Raw genomic sequence first — 17500 nt, forward strand, 5'->3', positions numbered from 1 at the left:
GGGGTTATGGTTAGGGGTTATGGTTAGGGGTTATGGTTAGGGGTTATGGTTAGGGGTTATGATTAGGGGTCAGGAGATATGGTTAGGGGTTATGGTTAGGGGTTATGGTTAGGGGTTATGATTAGGGTTCAGGAGATATGGTTAGGGGTTATGGTTAGGGGTTATGGTTAGGGGTTATGGTTAGGGGTTATGGTTAGGAGTTATGGTTAGGGGTTAAGGGTTAGGGGTTATGGGTTAGGGGTTATGGTTAGGGGTTATGGTTAGGGGTTAAGGTTTAAGGGTTAGGGGTTATGGTTAGGGGTTATGGTTAGGGGTTAAGGGTTATGGGTTATGGTTAGGAGTTATGGTTAGGGGTTATGGTTAGGAGTTATGGGTTATGGTCAGGAGTTATGGTTAGGGGTTATGGTTAGGGGTTATGGTTAGGGGTTATGGTTAGGGGTTATGATTAGGGGTTATGGTTAGGGGTTATGGTTAGGGGTTATGGTCAGGGGTTATGGTCAGGGGTTATGGTTAGGGGTTATGGTTAGGGGTTATGGTTAGGGGTTATGGTTAGGGGTCAGGAGATATGGTTAGGGGTTATGGTTAGGGGTTATGGTTAGGGGTTATGGTTAGGGGTTAAGGTTAGGGGTTAGGGGTTAAGGGTTAGGGGTTATGGTTAGGGGTTATGGTTAGGGGTTATGGTTAGGGGTTATGGTTAGGGGTTATGGTTAGGGGTTATGATTAGGGGTCAGGAGATATGGTTAGGGGTTATGGTTAGGGGTTATGGTTAGGGGTTATGATTAGGGGTCAGGAGATATGGTTAGGGGTTATGGTTAGGGGTTATGGTTAGGGGTTATGGTTAGGGGTTATGGTTAGGGGTTATGGTTAGGGGTTATGATTAGGGGTCAGGAGATATGGTTAGGGGTTATGGTTAGGGGTTATGGTTAGGGGTTATGATTAGGGGTCAGGAGATATGGTTAGGGGTTATGGTTAGGGGTTATGGTTAGGGGTTATGGTTAGGGGTTAAGGGTTAGGGGTTATGGGTTAGGGGTTATGGTTAGGGGTTATGGTTAGGGGTTAAGGTTTAAGGGTTAGGGGTTATGGTTAGGGGTTAAGGGTTATGGGTTATGGTTAGGAGTTATGGTTAGGGGTTATGGTTAGGAGTTATGGGTTATGGTCAGGAGTTATGGTTAGGGGTTATGGGTTAGGGGTTATGGTTAGGAGTTATGGTTAGGGGTTAAGGGTTAGGGGTTATGGTTAGGAGTTATGGTTAGGGGTTATGGTTAGGAGATATGGTCAGGGGTTATGGTTAGGGGTTATGGTTAGGGGTTATGGTTAGGGGTTATGGTTATGGTTATGGTTAGGAGTTATGGTTAGGAGTTATGGTTAGGGTTTAGAGATAGAAGAGCTTACTTAGGAGGGATGGTGATGGAAGCTCCTTGGGGCAAGGAGAAATGATGGGCCTCGTTCCCTACGATGGAGGCATGGTAGAACATCGTTCTGGAGGACGGGCTCTTCAGACGCACCTGGAGTACACACACACACACACACACACACACACACACACACACACACAGGAAAATGTGAATAATTGTCATACGATGTGTACACACCAAGTCAACGTGAATGATCTTCCATTGCAGAAAAGGATCTGATTGAACTGCTTTGGAAGGTGGACCGGACAGGCTGCCAGACAGGGTTACCCAGGGCTAGTGCTGTGTGAGGGAGAGAGAGAGACCTGCCTGCTTGGTGAAGGTGTGGTGCAGGCTGCCAGACAGGGTTACCCAGGGCTAGTGCTGTGTGATGGAGAGAGAGAGACCTGCCTGCTTGGTGAAGGTGTGGTGCAGGCTGCCAGACAGGGTTACCCAGGGCTAGTGCTGTGTGATGGAGAGAGAGAGACCTGCCTGCTTGGTGAAGGTGTGGTGCAGGCTGCCAGACAGGGTTACCCAGGGCTAGTGCTGTGTGATGGAGAGAGAGAGACCTGCCTGCTTGGTGAAGGTGTGGTGCAGGCTGCCAGACAGGGTTACCCAGGGCTAGTGCTGTGTGATGGAGAGAGAGAGACCTGCCTGCTTGGTGAAGGTGTGGTGCAGGCTGCCAGACAGGGTTACCCAGGGCTAGTGCTGTGTGATGGAGAGAGAGAGACCTGCCTGCTTGGTGAAGGTGTGGTGCAGGCTGCCAGACAGGGTTACCCAGGGCTAGTGCTGTGTGATGGAGAGAGAGAGACCTGCCTGCTTGGTGAAGGTGTGGTGCAGGCTGCCAGACAGGGTTACCCAGGGCTAGTGCTGTGTGATGGAGAGAGAGAGACCTGCCTGCCTGGTGAAGGTGTGGTGCAGGCTGCCAGACAGGGTTACCCAGGGCTAGTGCTGTGTGATGGAGAGAGAGAGACCTGCCTGCTTGGTGAAGGTGTGGTGCAGGCTGCCAGACAGGGTTACCCAGGGCTAGTGCTGTGTGATGGAGAGAGAGAGACCTGCCTGCTTGGTGAAGGTGTGGTGCAGGCTGCCAGACAGGGTTACCCAGGGCTAGTGCTGTGTGATGGAGAGAGAGAGACCTGCCTGCTTGGTGAAGGTGTGGTGCAGGCTGCCAGACAGGGTTACCCAGGGCTAGTGCTGTGTGATGGAGAGAGAGAGACCTGCCTGCTTGGTGGGGGTGTGGTGCAGGCTGCCAGACAGGGTTACCCAGGGCTAGTGCTGTGTGATGGAGAGAGAGAGACCTGCCTGCTTGGTGAAGGTGTGGTGCAGGCTGCCAGACAGGGTTACCCAGGGCTAGTGCTGTGTGATGGAGAGAGAGAGACCTGCCTGCTTGGTGAAGGTGTGGTGCAGGCTGCCAGACAGGGTTACCCAGGGCTAGTGCTGTGTGATGGAGAGAGAGAGACCTGCCTGCTTGGTGAAGGTGTGGTGCAGGCTGCCAGACAGGGTTACCCAGGGCTAGTGCTGTGTGATGGAGAGAGAGAGACCTGCCTGCTTGGTGAAGGTGTGGTGCAGGCTGCCAGACAGGGTTACCCAGGGCTAGTGCTGTGTGATGGAGAGAGAGAGACCTGCCTGCCTGGTGAAGGTGTGGTGCAGGCTGCCAGACAGGGTTACCCAGGGCTAGTGCTGTGTGATGGAGAGAGAGAGACCTGCCTGCTTGGTGAAGGTGTGGTACAGGCTGCCAGACAGGTTTACCCAGGGCTAGTGCTGTGTGATGGAGAGAGAGAGACCTGCCTGCTTGGTGAAGGTGTGGTGCAGGCTGCCAGACAGGGTTACCCAGGGCTAGTGCTGTGTGATGGAGAGAGAGAGACCTGCCTGCTTGGTGGAGGAGTGGTGCAGGCTGCCAGGCAGGGTTACCCAGGGCTAGTGCTGTGTGATGGAGAGAGAGAGACCTGCCTGCTTGGTGAAGGTGTGGTGTAGGCTGCCAGACAGGGTTACCCAGGGCTAGTGCTGTGTGATGGAGAGAGAGAGACCTGCCTGCTTGGTGGGGGTGTGGTGCAGGCTGCCAGGCAGGGTTACCCAGGGCTAGTGCTGTGTGATGGAGAGAGAGAGACCTGCCTGCTTGGTGAAGGTGTGGTGCAGGCTGCCAGACAGGGTTACCCAGGGCTAGTGCTGTGTGATGGAGAGAGAGAGAGACCTGCCTGCTTGGTGGAGGTGTGGTGCAGGCTGCCAGACAGGGTTACCCAGGGCTAGTGCTGTGTGATGGAGAGAGAGAGACCTGCCTGCTTGGTGAAGGTGTGGTGCAGGCTGTAAGACAGGGTTACCCAGGGCTAGTGCTGTGTGATGGAGAGAGAGAGACCTGCCTGCTTGGTGAAGGTGTGGTGCAGGCTGCCAGACAGGGTTACCCAGGGCTAGTGCTGTGTGATGGAGAGAGAGAGACCTGCCTGCTTGGTGAAGGTGTGGTGCAGGCTGCCAGACAGGGTTACCCAGGGCTAGTGCTGTGTGATGGAGAGAGAGAGACCTGCCTGCTTGGTGAAGGTGTGGTGCAGGCTGCCAGACAGGGTTACCCAGGGCTAGTGCTGTGTGATGGAGAGAGAGAGACCTGCCTGCTTGGTGAAGGTGTGGTGCAGGCTGCCAGACAGGGTTACCCAGGGCTAGTGCTGTGTGATGGAGAGAGAGAGACCTGCCTGCTTGGTGAAGGTGTGGTGCAGGCTGCTAGTCAGGGTTACCCAGGGCTAGTGATGTGTGATGGAGAGTGAGAGACCTGCCTGCTTGGTGAAGGTGTGGTGCAGGCTGCCAGTCAGGGTTACCCAGGGCTAGTGCTGTGTGATGGAGAGAGAGAGACCTGCCTGCTTGGTGAAGGTGTGGTGCAGGCTGCCAGACAGGGTTACCCAGGGCTAGTGCTGTGTGATGGAGAGAGAGAGACCTGCCTGCTTGGTGAAGGTGTGGTGCAGGCTGCCAGACAGGGTTACCCAGGGCTAGTGCTGTGTGATGGAGAGAGAGAGACCTGCCTGCTTGGTGAAGGTGTGGTGCAGGCTGCCAGACAGGGTTACCCAGGGCTAGTGCTGTGTGATGGAGAGAGAGAGACCTGCCTGCTTGGTGAAGGTGTGGTGCAGGCTGCCAGACAGGGTTACCCAGGGCTAGTGCTGTGTGATGGAGAGAGGGAGACCTGCCTGCCTGGTGAAGGTGTGGTGCAGGCTGCCAGACAGGGTTACCCAGGGCTAGTGCTGTGTGATGGAGAGAGAGAGACCTGCCTGCTTGGTGAAGGTGTGGTACAGGCTGCCAGACAGGGTTACCCAGGGCTAGTGCTGTGTGATGGAGAGAGAGAGACCTGCCTGCTTGGTGAAGGTGTGGTGCAGGCTGCCAGACAGGGTTACCCAGGGCTGGTGCTGTGTGATGGAGAGAGAGAGACCTGCCTGCTTGGTGGAGGAGTGGTGCAGGCTGCCAGGCAGGGTTACCCAGGGCTAGTGCTGTGTGATGGAGAGAGAGAGACCTGCCTGCTTGGTGAAGGTGTGGTGTAGGCTGCCAGACAGGGTTACCCAGGGCTAGTGCTGTGTGATGGAGAGAGAGAGACCTGCCTGCTTGGTGGGGGTGTGGTGCATGCTGCCAGGCAGGGTTACCCAGGGCTAGTGCTGTGTGATGGAGAGAGAGAGACCTGCCTGCTTGGTGAAGGTGTGGTGCAGGCTGCCAGACAGGGTTACCCAGGGCTAGTGCTGTGTGATGGAGAGAGAGAGAGACCTGCCTGCTTGGTGGAGGTGTGGTGCAGGCTGCCAGACAGGGTTACCCAGGGCTAGTGCTGTGTGATGGAGAGAGAGAGACCTGCCTGCTTGGTGAAGGTGTGGTGCAGGCTGTAAGACAGGGTTACCCAGGGCTAGTGCTGTGTGATGGAGAGAGAGAGACCTGCCTGCTTGGTGAAGGTGTGGTGCAGGCTGCCAGACAGGGTTACCCAGGGCTAGTGCTGTGTGATGGAGAGAGAGAGACCTGCCTGCTTGGTGAAGGTGTGGTGCAGGCTGCCAGACAGGGTTACCCAGGGCTAGTGCTGTGTGATGGAGAGAGAGAGACCTGCCTGCTTGGTGAAGGTGTGGTGCAGGCTGCCAGACAGGGTTACCCAGGGCTAGTGCTGTGTGATGGAGAGAGAGAGACCTGCCTGCTTGGTGAAGGTGTGGTGCAGGCTGCCAGACAGGGTTACCCAGGGCTAGTGCTGTGTGATGGAGAGAGAGAGACCTGCCTGCTTGGTGAAGGTGTGGTGCAGGCTGCCAGACAGGGTTACCCAGGGCTAGTGCTGTGTGATGGAGAGAGAGAGACCTGCCTGCTTGGTGAAGGTGTGGTGCAGGCTGCCAGACAGGGTTACCCAGGGCTAGTGCTGTGTGATGGAGAGAGAGAGACCTGCCTGCTTGGTGAAGGTGTGGTGCAGGCTGCCAGACAGGGTTACCCAGGGCTAGTGCTGTGTGATGGAGAGAGAGAGACCTGCCTGCTTGGTGAAGGTGTGGTGCAGGCTGCCAGACAGGGTTACCCAGGGCTAGTGCTGTGTGATGGAGAGAGAGAGACCTGCCTGCTTGGTGGGGGTGTGGTGCATGCTGCCAGGCAGGGTTACCCAGGGCTAGTGCTGTGTGATGGAGAGAGAGAGACCTGCCTGCTTGGTGAAGGTGTGGTGCAGGCTGCCAGACAGGGTTACCCAGGGCTAGTGCTGTGTGATGGAGAGAGAGAGACCTGCCTGCTTGGTGAAGGTGTGGTGCAGGCTGCCAGACAGGGTTACCCAGGGCTAGTGCTGTGTGATGGAGAGAGAGAGACCTGCCTGCTTGGTGAAGGTGTGGTGCAGGCTGCCAGACAGGGTTACCCAGGGCTAGTGCTGTGTGATGGAGAGAGAGAGACCTGCCTGCTTGGTGAAGGTGTGGTGCAGGCTGCCAGACAGGGTTACCCAGGGCTAGTGCTGTGTGATGGAGAGAGAGAGACCTGCCTGCTTGGTGAAGGTGTGGTGCAGGCTGCCAGACAGGGTTACCCAGGGCTAGTGCTGTGTGATGGAGAGAGAGAGACCTGCCTGCTTGGTGAAGGTGTGGTGCAGGCTGCCAGACAGGGTTACCCAGGGCTAGTGCTGTGTGATGGAGAGAGAGAGACCTGCCTGCTTGGTGAAGGTGTGGTGCAGGCTGCCAGACAGGGTTACCCAGGGCTAGTGCTGTGTGATGGAGAGAGAGAGACCTGCCTGCTTGGTGAAGGTGTGGTGCAGGCTGCCAGACAGGGTTACCCAGGGCTAGTGCTGTGTGATGGAGAGAGAGAGACCTGCCTGCTTGGTGAAGGTGTGGTGCAGGCTGCCAGACAGGGTTACCCAGGGCTAGTGCTGTGTGATGGAGAGAGAGAGACCTGCCTGCTTGGTGAAGGTGTGGTGCAGGCTGCCAGACAGGGTTACCCAGGGCTAGTGCTGTGTGATGGAGAGAGAGAGACCTGCCTGCTTGGTGAAGGTGTGGTGCAGGCTGCCAGACAGGGTTACCCAGGGCTAGTGCTGTGTGATGGAGAGAGAGAGACCTGCCTGCTTGGTGAAGGTGTGGTGCAGGCTGCCAGACAGGGTTACCCAGGGCTAGTGCTGTGTGATGGAGAGAGAGAGACCTGCCTGCTTGGTGAAGGTGTGGTGCAGGCTGCCAGACAGAGTGATGGTTCTCCTGGGAAGGTACTGGGGCAGCGTCTCATACAGGTAAACACACAGCATCAGCATCAGAACAGGGTTAGAGTCTGACAACTCTGTGGGCTGGATGTCTATGTCCAGGCAGAGCACTGTGAAGGCTTGGCTGAGGATGATACTGTTGTGGAGGTTCTGTTCCAGACGGCTGGTGCTGGTGTACATCCTCTGGAGATGACTGGGGATCTGAGGGACCGGAGGGACCGGAGGGCGGGGACAGTCAACACTGGCCAGTTTCCCAGACACAGATTAAGCCTTATCTGCTACCACAGTCAGACTAATCAAAACCAGTCGAGTAGAGATGAGTCTAGATTTACTGACAATTTCCCACAGAGTAGAAGAGTTGCCCAGGAATAGGAGGAGAGAACACATTGACTCTGTACCGGTACCCCCTGAATATAGTCTCCACATTGACTCTGTACCGGTACCCCCTGTATATAGCCTCCACATTGACTCTGTACTGGTACCCCCTGTATATAGCCTCCACATTGACTCTGTACCAGTACCCCCTGTATATAGCCTCCACATTGACTCTGTACCGGTACCCTCTGTATATAGCCTCCACATTGACTCTGTACCGTTACCCCCTGTATATAGCCTCCACATTGACTCTGTACCGGTACCCCCTGTATATAGCCTCCACATTGACTCTGTACCGGTACCCCCTGTATATAGCCTCCACATTGACTCTGTACCGGTACCCTCTGTATATAGCCTCCACATTGACTCTGTACCGTTACCCCCTGTATATAGCCTCCACATTGACTCTGTACCGGTACCCCCTGTATATAGCCTCCACATTGACTCTGTACCGGTACCCCCTGTATATAGCCTCCACATTGACTCTGTACCGGTACCCCCTGTATATAGCCTCCACATTGACTCTGTACCGTAACACCCTGTATATAGCCTCCACATTGACTCTGTACTGGTACCCCCTGTATATAGCCTCCACATTGACTCTGTACCGGTACCCCCTGTATATAGCCTCCACATTGACTCTGTACCGGTACCCCCTGTATATAGCCTCCACATTGACTCTGTACCGGGAACCCCCTGTATATAGCCTCCACATTGACTCTGTACCGTAACACCCTGTGTATAGCCTCCACATTGACTCTGTACCGTAACACCCTGTATATAGCCTCCACATTGACTCTGTACCGTAACACCCTGTATATAGCCTCCACATTGACTCTGTACCGTAACACCCTGTATATAGCCTCCACATTGACTCTGTACCGGTACCCTCTGTATATAGCCTCCACATTGACTCTGTACCGGTACCCCCTGTATATAGCCTCCACATTGACTCTGTACCGGTACCCCCTGTATATAGCCTCCACATTGACTCTGTACCGGTACCCCCTGTATATAGCCTCCACATTGACTCTGTACCGGTACCCCCTGTATATAGCCTCCACATTGACTCTGTACCGGTACCCCCTGTATATAACCTCCACATTGACTCTGTACCGGTACCCCCTGTATATAGCCTCCACACTGACTCTGTACCGGTACCCTCTGTATATAGCCTCCACATTGACGCTGTACCGGTACCCCCTGTATATAGCCTCCACATTGACTCTGTACCGGTACCCCCTGTATATAGCCTCCACATTGACTCTGTACCGGTACCCTCTGCATATAGCCTCCACATTGACTCTGTACCGGTACCCCCTGTATATAGCCTCCACATTGACTCTGTACCGGTACCCCCTGTATATAGCCTCCACATTGACTCTGTACCGGTACCCTCTGTATATAGCCTCCACATTGACTCTGTACCGGTACCCCCTGTATATAGCCTCCACATTGACTCTGTACTGGTACCCCCTGTATATAGCCTCCACATTGACTCTGTACCGGTACCCTCTGTATATAGCCTCCACATTGACTCTGTACTGGTACCCCCTGTATATAGCCTCCACATTGACTCTGTACCGGTACCCCCTGTATATAGCCTCCACATTGACTCTGTACCGGTACCCCCTGTATATAGCCTCCACATTGACTCTGTACCGGTACCCCCTGTATATAGCCTCCACATTGACTCTGTACCGGTACCCCCTGTATATAGCCTCCACATTGACTCTGTACCGGTACCCCCTGTATATAGCCTCCACATTGACTCTGTACCGGTACCCCCTGTATATAGCCTCCACATTGACTCTGTACCGGTACCCCCTGTATATAGCCTCCACATTGACTCTGTACCGGTACCCCCTGTATATAGCCTCCACATTGACTCTGTACCGGTACCCTCTGTATATAGCCTCCACATTGACTCTGTACCGGTACCCCCTGTATATAGCCTCCACATTGACTCTGTACCGGTACCCCCTGTATATAGCCTCCACATTGACTCTGTACCGGTACCCTCTGTATATAGCCTCCACATTGACTCTGTACCGGTACCCCCTGTATATAGCCTCCACATTGACTCTGTACCGGTACCCCCTGTATATAGCCTCCACATTGACTCTGTACCGGTACCCCCTGTATATAGCCTCCACATTGACTCTGTACTGGTACCCCCTGTATATAGCCTCCACATTGACTCTGTACCGGTACCCCCTGTATATAGCCTCCACATTGACTCTGTACCGGTACCCCCTGTATATAGCCTCCACATTGACTCTGTACCGGTACCCCCTGTATATAGCCTCCACATTGACTCTGTACCGGTACCCCCTGTATATAGCCTCCACATTGACTCTGTACCGGTACCCCCTGTATATAGCCTCCACATTGACTCTGTACCGGTACCCCCTGTATATAGCCTCCACATTGACTCTGTACCGGTACCCCCTGTATATAGCCTCCACATTGACTCTGTACCGGTACCCCCTGTATATAGCCTCCACATTGACTCTGTACCGGTACCCCCTGTATATAGCGTCCACATTGACTCTGTACCGGTACCCCCTGTATATAGCCTCCACATTGACTCTGTACCGGTACCCCCTGTATATAGCCTCCACATTGACTCTGTACCGGTAACCCCCTGTATATAGCCTCCACATTGACTCTGTACCGGTACACCCTGTATATAGCCTCCACATTGACTCTGTACTGGTACCCCCTGTATATAGCCTCCACATTGACTCTGTACTGGTACCCCCTGTATATAGCCTCCACATTGACTCTGTACCGGTACCCCCTGTATATAGCCTCCACATTGACTCTGTACCGGTACCCCCTGTATATAGCCTCCACATTGACTCTGTACCGGTACCCCCTGTATATAGCCTCCACATTGACTCTGTACCGGTACCCCCTGTATATAGCCTCCACATTGACTCTGTACCGGTACCCCCTGTATATAGCCTCCACATTGACTCTGTACCGGTACCCCCTGTATATAGCCTCCACATTGACTCTGTACCGGTACCCCCTGTATATAGCCTCCACATTGACTCTGTACCGGTACCCCCTGTATATAGCCTCCACATTGACTCTGTACTGGTACCCCCTGTATATAGCCTCCACATTGACTCTGTACCGGTACCCCCTGTATATAGCCTCCACATTGACTCTGTACCGGTACCCCCTGTATATAGCCTCCACATTGACTCTGTACCGGTACCCCCTGTATATAGCCTCCACATTGACTCTGTACCGGTACCCCCTGTATATAGCCTCCACATTGACTCTGTACCGGTACCCCCTGTATATAGCCTCCACATTGACTCTGTACCGGTACCCCCTGTATATAGCCTCCACATTGACTCTGTACCGGTACCCTCTGTATATAGCCTCCACATTGACTCTGTACCGGTACCCCCTGTATATAGCCTCCACATTGACTCTGTACCGGTACCCCCTGTATATAGCCTCCACATTGACTCTGTACCGGGAACCCCCTGTATATAGCCTCCACATTGACTCTGTACCGGTACACCCTGTATATAGCCTCCACATTGACTCTGTACCGGTACCCCCTGTATATAGCCTCCACATTGACTCTGTACCGGTACCCCCTGTATATAGCCTCCACATTGACTCTGTACCGGTACCCCCTGTATATAGCCTCCACATTGACTCTGTACCGGTACCCCCTGTATATAGCCTCCACATTGACTCTGTACCGGTACCCCCTGTATATAGCCTCCACATTGACTCTGTACCGGTACCCCCTGTATATAACCTCCACATTGACTCTGTACCGGTACCCCCTGTATATAGCCTCCACACTGACTCTGTACCGGTACCCTCTGTATATAGCCTCCACATTGACGCTGTACCGGTACCCCCTGTATATAGCCTCCACATTGACTCTGTACCGGTACCCCCTGTATATAGCCTCCACATTGACTCTGTACCGGTACCCTCTGCATATAGCCTCCACATTGACTCTGTACCGGTACCCCCTGTATGTAGCCTCCACATTGACTCTGTACCGGTACCCCCTGTATATAGCCTCCACATTGACTCTGTACCGGTACCCTCTGTATATAGCCTCCACATTGACTCTGTACCGGTACCCCCTGTATATAGCCTCCACATTGACTCTGTACCGGTACCCCCTGTATATAGCCTCCACATTGACTCTGTACCGGTACCCCTCTGTATATAGCCTCCACATTGACTCTGTACCGGTACCCTCTGTATATAGCCTCCACATTGACTCTGTACCGGTACCCCCTGTATATAGCCTCCACATTGACTCTGTACTGGTACCCCCTGTATATAGCCTCCACATTGACTCTGTACCGGTACCCCCTGTATATAGCCTCCACATTGACTCTCTACCGGTACCCTCTGTATATAGCCTCCACATTGACTCTGTACCGGTACCCCCTGTATATAGCCTCCACATTGACTCTGTACCGGTACCCTCTGTATATAGCCTCCACATTGACTCTGTACCGGTACCCTCTGTATATAGCCTCCACATTGACTCTGTACCGGTACCCTCTGTATATAGCCTCCACATTGACTCTGTACCGGTACCCTCTGTATATAGCCTCCACATTGACTCTGTACCGGTACCCTCTGCATATAGCCTCCACATTGACTCTGTACCGGTACCCCCTGTATATAGCCTCCACATTGACTCTGTACCGGTACCCCCTGTATATAGCCTCCACATTGACTCTGTACCGGTACCCTCTGTATATAGCCTCCACATTGACTCTGTACTGGTACCCCCTGTATATAGCCTCCACATTGACTCTGTACCGGTACCCCCTGTATATAGCCTCCACATTGACTCTGTACCGGTACCCCCTGTATATAGCCTCCACATTGACTCTGTACCGGTACCCCCTGTATATAGCCTCCACATTGACTCTGTACCGGTACCCCCTGTATATAGCCTCCACATTGACTCTGTACCGGTACCCCCTGTATATAGCCTCCACATTGACTCTGTACTGGTACCCCCTGTATATAGCCTCCACATTGACTCTGTACCGGTACCCCCTGTATATAGCCTCCACATTGACTCTGTACCGGTACCCCCTGTATATAGCCTCCACATTGACTCTGTACCGGTACCCCCTGTATATAGCCTCCACATTGACTCTGTACCGGTACCCCCTGTATATAGCCTCCACATTGACTCTGTACCGGTACCCCCTGTATATAGCCTCCACATTGACTCTGTACCGGTACCCCCTGTATATAGCCTCCACATTGACTCTGTACCGGTACCCTCTGTATATAGCCTCCACATTGACTCTGTACCGGTACCCTCTGTATATAGCCTCCACATTGACTCTGTACCGGTACCCCCTGTATATAGCCTCCACATTGACTCTGTACCGGTACCCCCTGTATATAGCCTCCACATTGACTCTGTACCGGTACCCCCTGTATATAGCCTCCACATTGACTCTGTACCGGTACCCCCTGTATATAGCCTCCACATTGACTCTGTACCGGTACCCCCTGTATATAGCCTCCACATTGACTCTGTACCGGTACCCCCTGTATATAGCCTCCACATTGACTCTGTACCGGTACCCCCTGTATATAGCCTCCACATTGACTCTGTACCGGTACCCCCTGTATATAGCCTCCACATTGACTCTGTACCGGTACCCTCTGTATATAGCCTCCACATTGACTCTGTACCGGTACCCCCTGTATATAGCCTCCACATTGACTCTGTACCGGTACCCCCTGTATATAGCCTCCACATTGACTCTGTACCGGTACCCCCTGTATATAGCCTCCACATTGACTCTGTACCGGTACCCTCTGTATATAGCCTCCACATTGACTCTGTACCGGTACCCCCTGTATATAGCCTCCACATTGACTCTGTACCGGTACCCCCTGTATATAGCCTCCACATTGACTCTGTACCGGTACCCCCTGTATATAGCCTCCACATTGACTCTGTACCGGTACCCTCTGTATATAGCCTCCACATTGACTCTGTACCGGTACCCCCTGTATATAGCCTCCACATTGACTCTGTACCGGTACCCCCTGTATATAGCCTCCACATTGACTCTGTACCGGTACCCCCTGTATATAGCCTCCACATTGACTCTGTACCGGTACCCCCTGTATATAGCCTCCACACTGACTCTGTACCGGTACCCTCTGTATATAGCCTCCACATTGACTCTGTACCGGTACCCCCTGTATATAGCCTCCACATTGACTCTGTACCGGTACCCCCTGTATATAGCCTCCACATTGACTCTGTACCGGTACCCCCTGTATATAGCCTCCACATTGACTCTGTACCGGTACCCCCTGTATATAGCCTCCACATTGACTCTGTACCGGTACCCCCTGTATATAGCCTCCACATTGACTCTGTACCGGTACCCCCTGTATATAGCCTCCACATTGACTCTGTACCGGTACCCCCTGTATATAGCCTCCACATTGACTCTGTACCGGTACCCCCTGTATATAGCCTCCACATTGACTCTGTACCGGTACCCCCTGTATATAGCCTCCACATTGACTCTGTACCGGTACCCCCTGTATATAGCCTCCACATTGACTCTGTACCGGTACCCCCTGTATATAGCCTCCACATTGACTCTGTACCGGTACCCCCTGTATATAGCCTCCACATTGACTCTGTACCGGTACCCCCTGTATATAGCCTCCACATTGACTCTGTACCGGTACCCCCTGTATATAGCCTCCACATTGACTCTGTACCGGTACCCCCTGTATATAGCCTCCACATTGACTCTGTACCGGTACCCCCTGTATATAGCCTCCACATTGACTCTGTACCGGTACCCCCTGTATATAGCCTCCACATTGACTCTGTACTGGTACCCCCTGTATATAGCCTCCACATTGACTCTGTACCGGTACCCCCTGTATATAGCCTCCACATTGACTCTGTACCGGTACCCCCTGTATATAGCCTCCACATTGACTCTGTACCGGTACCCCCTGTATATAGCCTCCACATTGACTCTGTACCGGTACCCCCTGTATATAGCCTCCACATTGACTCTGTACCGGTACCCTCTGTATATAGCCTCCACATTGACTCTGTACCGGTACCCCCTGTATATAGCCTCCACATTGACTCTGTACCGGTACCCTCTGTATATAGCCTCTACATTGACTCTGTACCGGTACCCCCTGTATATAGCCTCCACATTGACTCTGTACCGGTACCCCCTGTATATAGCCTCCACATTGACTCTGTACCTGGTACTCCCTGTATATAGCCTCCACATTGACTCTGTACCGGTACCCCCTGTATATAGCCTCCACATTGACTCTGTACCGGTACCCCCTGTATATAGCCTCCACATTGACTCTGTACCGGTACCCCCTGTATATAGCCTCCACATTGACTCTGTACCGGTACCCCCTGTATATAGCCTCCACATTGACTCTGTACCGGTACCCTCTGTATATAGCCTCCACATTGACTCTGTACCGGTACCCCCTGTATATAGCCTCCACATTGACTCTGTACCGGTACCCCCTGTATATAGCCTCCACATTGACTCTGTACCGGTACCCCCTGTATATAGCCTCCACATTGACTCTGTACCGGTACCCCCTGTATATAGCCTCCACATTGACTCTGTACCGGTACCCCCTGTATATAGCCTCCACATTGACTCTGTACCGGTACCCCCTGTATATAGCCTCCACATTGACTCTGTACCGGTAACCCCTGTATATAGCCTCCACATTGACTCTGTACCGGTACCCCCTGTATATAGCCTCCACATTGACTCTGTACCGGTACCCCCTGTATATAGCCTCCACATTGACTCTGTACCGGTACCCCCTGTATATAGCCTCCACATTGACTCTGTACCGGTACCCCCTGTATATAGCCTCCACATTGACTCTGTACTGGTACCCCCTGTATATAGCCTCCACATTGACTCTGTACCGGTACCCCCTGTATATAGCCTCCACATTGACTCTGTACCGGTACCCCCTGTATATAGCCTCCACATTGACTCTGTACCGGTACCCCCTGTATATAGCCTCCACATTGACTCTGTACCGGTACCCCCTGTATATAGCCTCCACATTGACTCTGTACCGGTACCCCCTGTATATAGCCTCCACATTGACTCTGTACCGGTACCCCCTGTATATAGCCTCCACATTGACTCTGTACCGGTACCCCCTGTATATAGCCTCCACATTGACTCTGTACCGGTACCCTCTGTATATAGCCTCCACATTGACTCTGTACCGGTACCCCCTGTATATAGCCTCCACATTGACTCTGTACCGGTACCCCCTGTATATAGCCTCCACATTGACTCTGTACCGGTACCCTCTGTATATAGCCTCCACATTGACTCTGTACCGGTACCCCCTGTATATAGCCTCCACATTGACTCTGTACCGGTACCCCCTGTATATAGCCTCCACATTGACTCTGTACCGGTACCCCCTGTATATAGCCTCCACATTGACTCTGTACCGGTACCCTCTGTATATAGCCTCCACATTGACTCTGTACCGGTACCCCCTGTATATAGCCTCCACATTGACTCTGTACCGGTACCCCCTGTATATAGCCTCCACATTGACTCTGTACCGGTACCCCCTGTATATAGCCTCCACATTGACTCTGTACCGGTACCCTCTGTATATAGCCTCCACATTGACTCTGTACCGGTACCCCCTGTATATAGCCTCCACATTGACTCTGTACCGGTACCCTCTGTATATAGCCTCCACATTGACTCTGTACCGGTACCCCCTGTATATAGCCTCCACATTGACTCTGTACCGGTACCCCCTGTATATAGCCTCCACATTGACTCTGTACCGGTACCCCCTGTATATAGCCTCCACATTGACTCTGTACCGGTACCCTCTGTATATAGCCTCCACATTGACTCTGTACCGGTACCCCCTGTATATAGCCTCCACATTGACTCTGTACCGGGTACCCTCTGTATATAGCCTCGCTTGTTATTTTACTGTCGCTGTTTAATTATTTGTTACTTTTATTTTAAATGTTTTACTTAAAACTTCTTAAAGCATTGTTGTTAAGGGCTTATAAGTAAGCATTTCACTGTAAGGTCTACCTACACCTGTTTTATTCGGTGCATGTGACAAATAACAATTGATTTGATTTGATTTTTTTTAACACAGGCCCGTACCAGGAAGGGGCAGTAGGCAGCCAGCACAGCAGCCAGAACCAGGCCGTCTGCCAGGTCCAGGTCAAAGTTCACCACCCAGCGGGCTGATGGGACGTCTCCTGGTTAAAGAGCAGAATATAGGTAACAGAAGAGTTGTGGATTTCTCTGTGGATCTGGCTCTGTCTCTATCTCTCTGTCTCTACCTCTGTCTCTACCTCTCTGTCTCTACCTCTCTGTCTCTACCTCTCTGTCTCTACCTCTCTGTCTCTATCTCTCTGTCTCTACCTCTGTCTCTACCTCTCTGTCTCTATCTCTCTGTCTCTACCTCTGTCTCTACCTCTCTGTCTCTACCTCTCTGTCTCTACCTCTCCGTCTCTACCTCTCCGTCTCTACCTCTCCGTCTCTACCTCTCCGTCTCTACCTCTCCGTCTCTACCTCTCCGTCTCTACCTCTCCGTCTCTACCTCTCCGTCTCTACCTCTCCGTCTCTACCTCTCCGTCTCTACCTCTCCGTCTCTACCTCTCCGTCTCTACCTCTCCGTCTCTACCTCTCCGTCTCTACCTCTCCGTCTCTACCTCTCCGTCTCTACCTCTCCGTCTCTACCTCTCCGTCTCTACCTCTCCGTCTCTACCTCTCCGTCTCTACCTCTCCGTCTCTACCTCTCCGTCTCTACCTCTCCGTCTCTACCTCTCCGTCTCTACCTCTCCGTCTCTACCTCTCCGTCTCTACCTCTCCGTCTCTACCTCGCTGTCTCTACCTCGCTGTCTCTACCTCTCAATCACTCTTCTATGTCTCTCTCTCAAACACTCTTCTTTGTCTTTCTCTCTCTTACTCGTTCTCTTTCATTTTTTTCTCTCTGTCTCTGTCTCTCCCTCAACCCCCCCCCT

The 17500-nt window shown here is 52.8% G+C and overlaps 1 protein-coding gene across 1 annotated transcript in view; it reads right to left on the reverse strand.

Moving 5' to 3' along the window:
• Window positions 1-17500, reverse strand: part of LOC129842427 (cilia- and flagella-associated protein 47-like) — a 104527-nt gene that overhangs the window by 43184 nt on the left and 43843 nt on the right. The window contains exons 34-36 of the mRNA XM_055910989.1: window positions 16635-16732; window positions 6991-7242; window positions 1393-1505 (exon numbers count right to left, since the gene is read on the reverse strand). Coding sequence (XP_055766964.1) covers window positions 1393-1505; window positions 6991-7242; window positions 16635-16732 — 463 coding nt within the window. The remainder of the gene's footprint in view (window positions 1-1392; window positions 1506-6990; window positions 7243-16634; window positions 16733-17500) is intronic.

The sequence above is a fragment of the Salvelinus fontinalis genome, unplaced genomic scaffold (genome assembly GCF_029448725.1).
Source record: "Salvelinus fontinalis isolate EN_2023a unplaced genomic scaffold, ASM2944872v1 scaffold_0040, whole genome shotgun sequence".
NCBI classification, from domain to species: domain Eukaryota; kingdom Metazoa; phylum Chordata; class Actinopteri; order Salmoniformes; family Salmonidae; genus Salvelinus; species Salvelinus fontinalis.